Source organism: Atractosteus spatula, chromosome 17 (assembly GCF_055471065.1).
Source record: "Atractosteus spatula isolate fAtrSpa1 chromosome 17, fAtrSpa1.hap1, whole genome shotgun sequence".
Classification (NCBI taxonomy): Eukaryota; Metazoa; Chordata; class Actinopteri; order Semionotiformes; family Lepisosteidae; genus Atractosteus; species Atractosteus spatula.
Window position 1 is genome coordinate 4560280 of NC_142722.1, and position 13260 is coordinate 4573539.

A 13260-nucleotide genomic window follows, 5' to 3' on the forward strand; every position below is an offset into this window, starting at 1 on the left:
CTCTCTGGTGGCCAGTCTCTTGTGTACGGCCATCCAGTTGAGGTCCTTCAGTTCGTTGTCCAGTTCTTTAGGCTGCGTCCTTTCCCAAACTTGTCTGGGAACCCTCCCCTGCGCATAACAGGGATGCTGGCCGCCGGGGTTAAAGAAAGTGTTCTTTAGCTCAGCTGGCAGGACCTGGGTTCGAGTCAATGCAATGAGGCACGAACTAGGGTGGGAGCGGCGAGGGCACAAGCCCTAGAGCCCGAATCCGTTACAAAAACACAAGAACAATGAAATATGTGCTTCCATAGCACGCGGATGGAATAGTGGACGGTGGGCTTTTTAAAAAAGTTTTTATTTAAACACCAGAAATACAAAAACGGAGACGGGATATGAAATAACATACAGAAACAGACACTTCACACCCAGGGGAATTCACAATTATAAAAGCTGAAACTTATACCTTTTACATATTTCCATTGTATGTCCTTTTTTACTTGAAAAAAGAAGGTCTTCTTCAGCTCAGCTGGCAAGACCCGGGTTCAAGCCCATGCAGTGAGGCAGGAGCTAGGCTGGGAGCGGCGAGGGCACCAGCTCAAGAACCCGAATCCGTTACAATAAGAAGAGGACAGACAATGACATGTGGGCTATTTCGAAGTCGCAAAATTTGAGATATAAAGTCGGAATTCTGAGATACTAAGTAGCGCGTTTTTTTTTACCCCCTGGCGGAAACGGGCTTCCAAGCGTTTGCGTGTCAGATGTCTGGCGTGGAAAATCATGGATTTCGTTGGGCTTTAACTATGAAAAGGGCAGCAATGCGTGGATAACCGGTTCTGACCCGACACTGACGCTCACATGTCGAGCAACCTCCTTTCCCACAAGCGCCTGTCGGAGCACGCGGGGTGCGCCGTCGTCGTGCGTGGAAAAAGAATTACGCGTGGGGTGAGACGCCATTGCTCAGCGCAGGCTGCCTATAAATCGATTTGATTCACACTCATCAACTTTTAGACGGCAGTCCTGAGTCCTAAGACCACTTCACAAGAGCCATCGCAGACGGGCAGTTTTACAATCCTTTTTTACTGGCACAGAGGAAACCAGCAGGAATGTAAATATCCGTCTTCCAGGAAAGACACTTAATGGATGATCATGAGTGATGATATGTTCGAGAGCAAATGGGTAGAAACTAACCGCGTTATTTTATAAAAAGGTTTTAAAAGCAGAATGTAACCCTTTCAACTAACTGTGAGAAATTGTAACGGCCCCGTGCGTGCGGCAGCCTGTAGCAGCAGCTCCGGTTCCTTTGTTACTCCTTGATTTGTGTGTCTTTTTGTTTGTTTACTACCTGTAGTGTATATTAGTTTTAGTTTTGAATATCGTTTACTTTCGGGGTTTTTTTTCTCTCGGAGTTATGACGCTCTCTGAGTATCTTTTTAAATACAGTGACTATGAGCATATTTTGCACACGCCTAACTCTATATTTTATTTTGTATTGCTGTACTTATTTTATTTTCATTTTTCGCCTATTCTGGTGTCTGTTTTTGCTTGTCTTGGGCTGGGCTGCTGTAACACCTCGATTTCCCTTCGGGATCAATCAAGTCTTATCTCTCTAATCAATTATTCAGATCATTTCTAATGACCGGGAACCTAAGAGCTTTACAAGTAATTCATTTACAATGAAGGTATGTAAAGGTGAGGTAAAATGGTATTAAAAGGTTAAAATGTTCTGCATTTCGTGTATACGGGGGGATATTATGTGTTGTTTTCTTATTTTTATTTATGCATAACAGAATAACACAAATTACAATACAAACAAGAGCACATATAACAGTTCAAGACAAAAAGATCGTCAGGGGTACATATTACAACATCAATTCAAGTTATGAAAAAAAGATTACCAATTTTCTGGAGTGGTGTCATCTTAACCATCTCCAGCTTAACACCAGCAAGACCAAAGAAATGATTTTTGACTTTCGAAGGAATAAGTCTCTGCTGAGCCCTGTTTCCATCCAGGGTGAGGACATAGAGGGTGTACATTCCTACAAGTACTTAGGGGTACACCTGGATGATAAGCTGGAGTGGTCTGGTAACACTGATGCCCTGTACAAGAAAGGTCAGAGCCAACTCTATTTTCTTAGGAGACTCAGGTCCTTTGGTGTGTGTGGAACACTGCTACACATTTTTTATGAATCAGTGGTGGCGGCGGCCATCTTCTACGCTGTTGTGTGCTGGGGCGGCAGCATCATGACAAAAGATGCAAATAGGCTCAATAAACTCATCAAGAAGGCTGGCACTGTGCTGGGGATGAGCCTTGACCCCATGGAGGTGGTGGCTGAGAGGAGAATGCTGACCAAGCTCACAGCCATCATGAACTATGCCTCTCAACCGCTTCATGGGACTAATTAGGCAGTGGAGCACTTTGAGCAACTGACTGCTCCAGCTACAGTGTTCAAGGGAACGTTTCCGCAGGTCTTTCCTCCCGGCGGCTGTCAGGGTGTATAACGCTGCCCTAGGCTAGGACTGTTAGCCCTTCATCTGCTCCTCTATGGACAGCATGTTTACTCCATTGTACTTTTTGGACAATCAGTCTGTATAAACCTATGCACATTTTATTGTTTTTACAGCGACTATGATCAGCACATTTTGCACACACCTATGTATTTATTTATTTTTATTTATTTATTTTGTTTGTCTTTTGTTTGATAACTATTCTGATGTCTGTTTTGCTTGTCTTGGGCTGGACTGCTGTAACACATCAATTTACTTACGGGATTAATAAAGTATTATCTATCTATCTAAACAAATTAAATCAAAATAGTGTCTGCACTGCTTTCACAGGTTTGCACTTCGAAATAGTCTGCAAATACCCCCTTACGTCCATTTTAAAATGCTCAAACAAAGGGTTCTTCCCAGACCACTGCATTTTATGTACATAATAACGTGCCATTATAATAATTACATTGATTACAAACGATATTTTAATATTGTTTTCGATGGGGCTGAAACTTCACATAACATCTTTTTTCATCAAAACAAATATCGATATTGGTTTCTTTTTTAATATAAGTCGGCAACTTAGTCCAGAAAATGTTTACCCTGGGGACATTACCAAAACAAATGCTGAATAGTTTCAGGGCTATTGTCGCAAAAAAACACACTTATCATCTATATTAATTTTAAATCGATGGATAACATGAGTCTTAACTGGGTAAATTCAATGAATTATTTTGTATGAAACCTCCTTAACCTTATTGGTTATACAATATTTATTGGGCATCATCCAAATTATTTTCCAGTCAATGCGTTTTTCCAAATGAGGAATTCCAATATATTGTAACCGCAAGTAAATGATCGTTTTTCAACAGGGACCTCCGTGTTGGTTTCTTGCAGGGAGACTAAACGCCACCCAAAGCGCCGTGAAAGGCGTCTTGTGGAGTAATGCAGGCGCTTGCCGGAAGGGGGCAGCAGTCCTGCTGGCAGCGGGCAGCCACAGCCTGCGGCGACGATGCCGCTGCTAGAATCGAGGGGGGGGGCAAAGGTCATTTTCACGCTCTCTCTCTTTCCTAGCGTTAATCCCGCTTGTCCGCTTGTCGGCACGCCCGTCTCCATTTGGTGGTTTGAACCAAATCTTTGAGCTGACGTTGCCATTAATTGCGACCGAGAAATACTCCAACCGGCGCGTCGCTCCGCCTGCCGTCGGAGTGGGGGAGGAGAGCAGAGTGATGGAGCCAGTTCAGAGAGGGGGATTATTAGGAGGCCATGACTGGTAAAGGCCAGGGGGAAATTTGTCCAGGACGCCGGGGTTACACCCCTACTCTTTTTGAGAAACGCCCTGGGATTTTTAATGACACAGAGAGTCAGGACCTCGGTTTTACGTGTCATCTGAAGGACGGCGCCCGTTTACAGTATAGTGTCCCCGTCACTATACTGGGGGCATTAGGACCCACACAGACCGCAGGGTGAGCGCCCCCTGCTGGCCCCACTAACACCTCTTCCAGCAGCAACCTTGGTTTTTCCCAGGAGATCTCCCATCCAGGTACTGACCAGGCTCACCCTGCTGAGCTTCAGCGGGCTGCAGGTTGTAAGTTGCAGGGTGATATGGCTGCTGGCACAAAGGTCACTTTCACGCTGGGAAAGGGAGAAATGGCGAAGCGTCGGCTGTGGGATCTCCTTGAGTTATAACCGTTTAGGCGTGAGCGCCGCCCTCGGCTCAGGTGCGTGTTGAACCCAGCCCGGCGCTCACTTATCCCCGCAAACCCTGCGGTTCACTGAGAGGAGCGCTGCGGGAGAGCTCTGGTGTCTTACAGGGCCTCTGACAGCGATCTCCTGCAGGATCCTTTTAGAGGCGAGGTCCCGAGTCTCCAATACCTGGGCATTGAAGCTCCAATGGCGGAGAGCAGGAGTGTTTTCCCTCGTGTCCTGGGGAATTTCCACTCCGGCTCTCCTCTCTCCTCCTCACGGCAGTTTGGTGTGGAGTGAAATAGGTCCCCCGATTCTCCAAATTGCTCAGGGATCCTTTGGGATGAAAAACGCTGTGTAAACTATAATACCACAGCGTCAACGGGAGTTCAGGTCTATTTTTGTCTCACCAGCGCCATCGGGTGGCGAAACTAACACACTTCATAGCAGTGGTTGGGGCCTTGACCCCCTGTGACGAAACCGCTCGTGTTGCACAGACCGCGAAGGCTGGCAATAGACGCTGAAAACGAGAAGACTGTCCCTTTAACTATCCGTTTCCTCAGACATACAGATACGCAGATATTCCGCTCGTCTTTTACCGAGAATCCGCCTCGGGCTCTGCTCAGTGCAGCTCAGTTTAGCTGTCCTGTGCACAAGTGCAAGGAGACGCTTATTTGCAGGTGGGCTCCGATACAAAGACACTCGGGAAACATCAAGACATACACACAGAACAGCGGCGGCAGCAACAATAACAAGAAGTTAAATAACATACAACTTTAAAAAAACACCAAGTCAGACGATCAGTGCGAGAGGAGAAAAACCACATCAGTGTGAGTCAGAGGCAGGGGTAGAGTTCAGTAATCTGACAGCTGGCGGGATGAAACTGTCTCTGAGTCCAGACGTTCCTGCCTTTATGCTCCTGTAACGCTTCCCAGAGGGAAGGGGGGAGAAAAGCGAGGAACCAGGATGAGCTCGGCTGCAGGCTCCTCCCCTGACAGGGATGATTGTGAGAAATCAGCTGTCCTTTATTACGACTTTTCTCATTTGTATTTCTTTCTTTTTCAAGCATAAATTGACATGTATGTTGCTTCACTGTATTACTGTGTTTTCCCTTACAACTGAAAGTCTCTCTCTTAATTTTAAGATTTTATTTTGACGCTTGGTTTGTAAAGCACTTTGAGCTGCTATTTGTATGAAAGGTGCTCTATAAAGTTTATTATTATTATTAGTGCTACTTCCAGCCTTCCTGAGACAGCGAGTTGTAAACATGTCCACCATAGAGAGGAGCTGCACCCCAGTGATGGACTGGGCTGACCTGATCACCCCTGTATCGCCTTCCAGTCATGAAGGGAGCCGGAAAGTCGAAGCTGCTACACATCTCTACAACCACCCCGCTTTCTAAAAATCGATGAGCAGCTCGTTGTGCCGAGGCTGAGGGAGAGTACTTGTTTCTTCAGGAGAACGCCGTCAAACGCCCATTAAGCAGAACTGCTCCCTTCTGGAGGCAGGCTCTCCACGCCGGCGGAAAACCGTGGGGCTTCCGGGGCTTAAGTAAGCGCCAGGCTGGACTCAACGCGCACCTGTGCCACGGCGGCTGTCACCCCTAAGAGAAACTAGCGGTTACAAGGAAAGGAGGTCCCACAGCCGACATCTCGCATTTCTCCATCGAGAGCACCCCCCTCGGTTGTAACAGCGCAGGCGGCTGCGACTACACCGCCGACAGTACTGCTTCAGCAAACTCTTCCGTTACTCCAGCTCCAGTGCTCAGGATGTTGACTTACCTACCTGGAGCAGAATGACCACATGCTGCCCTCCTGCTATATAAACTCACAGACAGCTGCAACCACCTTAACACTGCCTGCCCCCCGCCAAAGAAATACCATTTTGATTTTTCCCCCACCAAGAAAAAACTGGTGATATTAAGACAGTTTAAGCAGAACCATGAAACAACCCACTTAGTAATACACAGTGGACACCTATCTCAGGACATGGTCCAACAGAGCAGCATGTCCAACTACAGTTCAAAGAGCTGGAATGCGCACCCGTAAAAACCACCAAAGCAGATTACCTCCAAGGCTGTTAACCCCCACATAATAAAAGTAACCTTATTTCAGAGAGAGGATGGGCAACTTAAACCTGTTAATATCCTCAAAGTTAAAGCAAATTACACAGACTAGAATGGACAACATACTGTATACAGAACAAAGGAGACCAGATGTGGAATGCTTGAACTTTATTGGAACAAGGTTACAAGGAACTGGAAGTGAGGGGGGGGGGGGGGGGGAAGCGTCAGTTAGAATAAAGTGCAAAGGTGAACTTCAACTAGTTGCCACCACGCAGACGCAGGACCAAGTGCAGAGTGGACTCCTTCTGGATGTTGTAGTCGGACAGGGTGCGCCCATCTTCCAGCTGCTTCCCGGCAAAGATCAGCCTCTGCTGGTCAGGTGGGATGCCTTCCTTATCCTGGATCTTTGCCTTCACGTTCTCAATGGTGTCACTGGGCTCAACCTCCAGGGTGATGGTCTTGCCAGTCAGGGTCTTCACGAAGATCTGCATCCCACCACGCAGACGCAGGACCAAGTGCAGAGTGGACTCCTTCTGGATGTTGTAGTCGGACAGGGTGCGCCCATCTTCCAGCTGCTTCCCGGCAAAGATCAGCCTCTGCTGGTCAGGTGGGATGCCTTCCTTATCCTGGATCTTTGCCTTCACGTTCTCAATGGTGTCACTGGGCTCAACCTCCAGGGTGATGGTCTTGCCAGTCAGGGTCTTCACGAAGATCTGCATCCCACCACGCAGACGCAGGACCAAGTGCAGAGTGGACTCCTTCTGGATGTTGTAGTCGGACAGGGTGCGCCCATCTTCCAGCTGCTTCCCGGCAAAGATCAGCCTCTGCTGGTCAGGAGGGATGCCTTCCTTATCCTGGATCTTTGCCTTCACGTTCTCAATGGTGTCACTGGGCTCAACCTCCAGGGTGATGGTCTTGCCAGTCAGGGTCTTCACGAAGATCTGCATCCCACCACGCAGACGCAGGACCAAGTGCAGAGTGGACTCCTTCTGGATGTTGTAGTCGGACAGGGTGCGCCCATCTTCCAGCTGCTTCCCGGCAAAGATCAGCCTCTGCTGGTCAGGAGGGATGCCTTCCTTATCCTGGATCTTTGCCTTCACGTTCTCAATGGTGTCACTGGGCTCAACCTCCAGGGTGATGGTCTTGCCAGTCAGGGTCTTCACGAAGATCTGCATCCCACCACGCAGACGCAGGACCAAGTGCAGAGTGGACTCCTTCTGGATGTTGTAGTCGGACAGGGTGCGCCCATCTTCCAGCTGCTTCCCGGCAAAGATCAGCCTCTGCTGGTCAGGTGGGATGCCTTCCTTATCCTGGATCTTTGCCTTCACGTTCTCAATGGTGTCACTGGGCTCAACCTCCAGGGTGATGGTCTTGCCAGTCAGGGTCTTCACGAAGATCTGCATCCCACCACGCAGACGCAGGACCAAGTGCAGAGTGGACTCCTTCTGGATGTTGTAGTCGGACAGGGTGCGCCCATCTTCCAGCTGCTTCCCGGCAAAGATCAGCCTCTGCTGGTCAGGAGGGATGCCTTCCTTATCCTGGATCTTTGCCTTCACGTTCTCAATGGTGTCACTGGGCTCAACCTCCAGGGTGATGGTCTTGCCAGTCAGGGTTTTCACAAAGATCTGCATGGTTGCACTATGAGAAAACAGAAGTCTAAAGTTAAAACATCAAGCACACAGTCACTCAGACTGAAAGTGCATACCACATTGTGGGTCTTCCTGTACCCACAATGACTGTACTCCTACACCACTACACACACAAGCCGAAATTGTACTGTCCCCTCGATAGCCCAGTAAAACTGTACCGGTCGTAATATTTAAAATTGATTAATTAACCATACTATTTTTGCACTGCTCCAAGAATGACCTTGCACTGTTTTGTCCTGTTATATTTTCTCTATTTGTGGAATGTTGCACAGCTTTGATTACATGTTACTGCTATTGTGTTACTGTCTATTGTCTTATCTTCTGTCCTATTTATATACTGCACCTGAGTGACTAATGAGAAACACTTTTCATTATACTATGCACCGTGTAAGTATAATGACAATAAAATTGAATTGAATTGATACTTAAGCACCATAATCGTGTTTACTATTGTCACCCGTAGGGGCACTACTTCCCCCCCACAATAAATACTACTCAACCTACGTTAAGAGCCACAGAGAACCCCAATATCTTCAGCGCTTGAGAGATTCATTAACTATCGTGAAGCGCTTTTGAATTTAAGTAATGCATTTACTACATTCTTATTCTAAAGAGTCACTTATCATACAAAGTCTAATGACGCTCCCCCCCCCCCGACCAAAAAAAAAAGTCCAATCCAACACCCCCGATAAATTACGATTATTGCTCATGATCCCCTCATCACTTCGGTGTACGGTCGATCTCAAGGTCGTTGCCAGGCAACTGTGGTGAGACGTCATCGCCCCGCTCCTGTCCCCGCGGACAGGAAGCCTGGCTCACCCGTCACCAGCTGCCATTACAGCGAGCCGCTCGCGCAGCCTCCATTTTGGAAACAGCAACGACTGAGCCCGGCGAAATCGCTTACAAAACCGGCCGGCAACAGACGTCTTTCCTCTAAGCCACTCGACTCCCTTATTTCCCTGTCATCGCGAATTAACATACCGACAACCTACCGATATAAACCTGAGCTCTTACGTCCGCAGCCTTTCCCCCCCCCCTTTTGATAGCCTCCCCAGTTAAAATGTTCAGAATCAAATAAATCCGACACAGAGACTAGTAACAGAAAAAAACTAATTCGAACGACAGTTTTAAAGGTCTCTGGCCGGAGATCTGTAATAAAGGTTATCGTTTACGCGAGGAAAAATACAGAAACCTTAAAATATAACACCCACGTAAACAATACTTACATATAGTTGTTGGCTTTGCCTTGCACTGGAATTTTACTCCTCGCTCTTCCGTGTAAACACACAAAATGTCTGCTGTGAACAAAGGGCTCGGTTATTTATACCCCAGCTGGCGTATCCTTCCGCCGCTACCCCAGCCAGGGACTAGACACTACGCACTTCCTTAACAATGACCGTGCGTGAACGCCAGAGAAAGACCCAGGCCAGAAGAAAATTATATAAAATAGGAATTTAGTTTTATATGAATACTGTGCTATCGTTGAACCTAGTTGGGGGTGGAATTTGCGAGTGTTTTGCTGTAGGTCGACAAAGACATAACAACAGGCAGTAGTGATTCGGCTTCCCCGAACACCTTCCAGAATAGATCCGCCCCGAAAATGTTTTATTTTTCTAGAAAAATAACGAGGAATGGGTGGGGTGTATCTGCTTTAGTTTGCTATGCAAACAAAAGAATCAAACAACATAAAGAAATGGCGAGAAACACGTTAACTAGTGAACACACTCTATAAACGCAGTTTTGGCTTCGTGTTCTTTTATATTTAATAGTAATAATTATAATATGATACCAGAGAAGTCCATTGAGAACAGAAAAAGGAGGGCACTTGCTAAAATATACCATTAGAGCACAGACAGAACCTACCAGGTCAGGAAAAGTGTTGTTAAGTGCAGGTGTCCTGACAGAAATGATTGAATCACCCCTCACATGTGAACGATGACAGTTTTGACTCTTAAAACTCTGAAAAGAGGGGGGGACTTGCAAGTCATCACGCAGTGCCTCACAATTCAGACAAATGTAACAATGCTTTTCCTGAGGTCACTGGTCAGTCACATTAAAACGTATTTTTAGTGACATACAGAAATCGCCTAACGAAATGACACACAATTTGACAAGATATTGACAACTTGCTCGTTTAATTTTAAAGCGTTTCATTCCCTGTTTTATTCGACCACAGAGACACATTTGTCTTAGCAAAATTATTCTTGGTAGCTGTAGTAAAATTACAGAAATACAGAGGCGGCAAGAACCTTATTAATTAGTAAACAGGATAATAATATATATTAATAAGATAGTAAATAGTTTACTTAAGGCATTTAAAATCTGTTCGCCTTTATTTTTAAGCAGAAGGAACAAGGAAATACTGTATTGGAAACAGCCGGCCTGTTAATTCTCTGCTGACCCATTTAGGGTTGCCTAGCAACCGTGCTCAGACTCTGCCCCGACTTGATAACAATAATAAGACGAGCTATTTATATAATTTCATTATATTTATATAATTATCGAATTAAGACACACATGGTACACCAAATAAAGCCTGGACTACATGAATAATACAGTTTTAAAACATATTTTAATCACGTAATAAAAATATACATAGGGTGAATCATTTTTATATAAAAGGACAGGTTTTAATGTCCATAAAAATGGAAACGAATCCGTTTCTCGTGAATTTTCTCTTAAAATCCTTCAATACTTCCGTAAACGCGGAAACTAGTTTGCTCGGATAATCCTGTTTCTCAACTGAACACTTTTGGGGGGAAAAAACATTTTTTTTATTTAGAGAGCGAATGGGGTATATGTAATGTGAATGTATGTCTCATTTAGACAAGCTTCTTCACAACTAGCAAATCGTTACTGAGCCCACGTTTTAAAACTCACAGGCATCTAGGTTTCAGCAACGTACTGTTGGGAATTTTTAAATTTATATTTTAAAGATATTTCTGAACAAGAGAGTTGCGACCCAGAAAATAATAAAAAAAATAGTTTATTTAGTATGTAATGATACAGTTTTCAGGAAACGCTGAGTCATTTCGAGCGCAGGACTGTCATCAATATGGTTACATGACATCACAGATCAGAAAAAAAACAAATATCCACACCCAGGTGACTCAGAACTCCCCACTGAAGCAGAAATATACACAGCATCACACTAAACCCACCCTTTCGGCAAATGGTGAATTTTACACAGGCTTTTACTGGACCACCCCTCTTGGGTGAAGTTCAACTTCATACAGGCTCGTAACCGGACAGACCTGCTGTGGATGAGGCCCCCGGTGGCAGATAAACAGGCGACAGGCAGAGCGTAGCAACAGGCCTCTGATTGGTCCAGAGCGGCGCCGGCAGGCGGTCATGTGGGAGACGCCCCCGAGAATCGCCAGCGCGCATGTCAGGCTGGGGCTATGCAGATAATATCAGCAATTTAACCCCTTGCTGCTTTGCAGCTAAACTATGGATAAAAACTACAGTCAAGGGAGAGTGCATAAACTTTCGTAAAAGTCTGAAACGTGTATGTTTGAATATGCAAATCACATCTGGTGGAATAATTGATTTTTTTTATTTTCATTACATTTAAAAACATTGTGCTTAAAATAATGCCCTTTATTCTATCGCAGCCCGCTTTGAAACGAAACCGGTCTTAAAAGGTGCCGAATGAAGTAAAGTTTATTAGTGTTGATGTCGAAAGTGTAATCAGTATTTATAATACAAAATATGCAACATGCTATTTCTTTTCGCCTTCTGAAATTTGTAGAAATTGGATTTTTAGGACGGATTCTAAAAACAAAAAGCTGAATATAAAACTAATGCTCCCTGTCTTCGGCTTTATTAAGAGATTAAAGACACGTTTTTGCAGACAGATTTGAAATGATGATAACGGCCGTATGATTTTCGATTGTATAAATTGGTTGAGAAAAAGAGTTGCTTGGAGATGCCGGGGATTGAACCCGGGGCCTCATACATGCAAAGCATGCGCTCTACCACTGAGCTACATCCCCACAGCTGCTAGCTCGCCTTTCGAAGCGGATATCAAATGATGCAGTTAAAAACTCAGCTCTAGGGGATATACCATACCGAATCTCGTCAAGTCACGGGTAAAAACAACTAACCGCACGTTGAGATAAAGTATTTCGCTTTCCTTTCGAAAGGTGAAAAACCGCACAGAAAAATATTGGAGATTTTTCGTTTGTTCACACAGAAACCACAACAAAGCATAGACCTCGCCCTTTCCTTCGCGCATTTCTCCGTCAGTCGCTCTACTTTTATGACTGAACAAACAGGACAGGCGGCCCAGGTCAGTGTCACACCTCCCAGTGTTAGTGGTCCCATCGCAGCCGGAGAAGTCGTGACTTCCGACACGTCGGGCTGCAGCTCGTCTACGTCATCGCTGCATCTGTGTTTAAAGAGCTTGCGGCAGGCGGCAGCCCTCAGCCCGTTCCTCGTTAGTATAGTGGTGAGTATCCCCGCCTGTCACGCGGGAGACCGGGGTTCGATTCCCCGACGGGGAGGTGCAACTTTTTATTTTCTACTGTATTTAAAAACCTGCTTGTTCTCGGTTAGAAGCAAGCGCCTTACTGCCAGCAGAAGAAAACATATTTTTATATTCTTTATTTCCTACTAGCCTGAGGGCACACGACTAAAAAAAAAAAGGGGCACCGTCAAGTTGTTTTTCGTAGGTGGGGATGTAGCTCAGTGGTAGAGCGCATGCTTTGCATGTATGAGGCCCCGGGTTCAATCCCCGGCATCTCCAACTCTCGGTTTTACCGCATTTTGCCAGTTCATCTCTCACCCCACCCAGCCACTGAATCCAGTGCTTTGAAATCACTATAAGGGGTGGACACATCTGAATTCAACTGACACCTTGAGTCTCTCTCCTGGCCACCGTGCTCTATAATTTTTAATGGCCTGCGCGCACCAAAAAATTCAAGTGGTGCAAATTTTTTCCCCCAGTGACAAACACTTGTGCGTACTAAATTGAGTGTACGCAAAACTGTAAACCTGAAATAATTTTCTGTTAATCTAGTCATCCTCATATCACCAACAGACCGGGACAGCGATTCAACGAGTCCAGTCATAGAGACTGAGTGTGGAGCGAGCGTGAGCAGGGAGGTTCGAGACTACGAGAGCATTGACATCGGTTCTCGAGTACTGTAGCAATAATGATGCGCACATTATTATCGCAGCCAGTCTCGTGTGGTCAATTTTTCAATTGACGACTGTGTTTGTTCTATTATCATTTTTCTTTTTGGAATTAAATTTTTTAATTTCCTATGGGCGCCGATGTAATAACCTGTGTGTGCGCACAGCTTAGAGGGCACATTGCTCCTGTCCCCCTGATCTGTGTGCAGTGGGGGGGTGGAGCGGTTACCCTCTTATACCTGAAGTACTTTGACA

The 13260-nt window shown here is 45.7% G+C and overlaps 1 protein-coding gene and 3 non-coding genes across 4 annotated transcripts; 2 read left to right on the forward strand and 2 right to left on the reverse strand.

The window, feature by feature from the left end:
- Positions 1 to 6373: 6373 nt before the first annotated feature.
- LOC148818872 (polyubiquitin-C-like) lies at positions 6374 to 9220 on the reverse strand. The gene is made up of 2 exons (XM_088935632.1): positions 9096 to 9220; positions 6374 to 7858 (listed from the first exon to the last, which is right to left on the reverse strand). The coding sequence occupies exon 2, from the start codon at positions 7849 to 7851 to the stop codon at positions 6478 to 6480; it is 1374 nt and encodes a 457-aa protein (XP_088791758.1). The 5' UTR covers positions 7852 to 7858; positions 9096 to 9220; the 3' UTR covers positions 6374 to 6477.
- A 2572-nt stretch (positions 9221 to 11792) lies between these two features.
- trnaa-ugc (transfer RNA alanine (anticodon UGC)) lies at positions 11793 to 11864 on the reverse strand. Its single transcript has one exon. It is a non-coding gene; the product is annotated as a tRNA-Ala (tRNA).
- A 438-nt stretch (positions 11865 to 12302) lies between these two features.
- Positions 12303 to 12374, forward strand: trnad-guc (transfer RNA aspartic acid (anticodon GUC)). The gene has a single exon. It is a non-coding gene; the product is annotated as a tRNA-Asp (tRNA).
- A 170-nt stretch (positions 12375 to 12544) lies between these two features.
- On the forward strand, positions 12545 to 12616 carry trnaa-ugc (transfer RNA alanine (anticodon UGC)). Its single transcript has one exon. It is a non-coding gene; the product is annotated as a tRNA-Ala (tRNA).
- The last annotated feature ends 644 nt before the right edge of the window (positions 12617 to 13260 follow it).

What these genes read in the sequence shown, in the direction of transcription:
- LOC148818872 (XM_088935632.1), bottom strand. Translation starts at nt 7,851, where the DNA reads ATGCAGATCTTTGTGAAAACCCTGACTGGCAAGACCATCACCCTGGAG.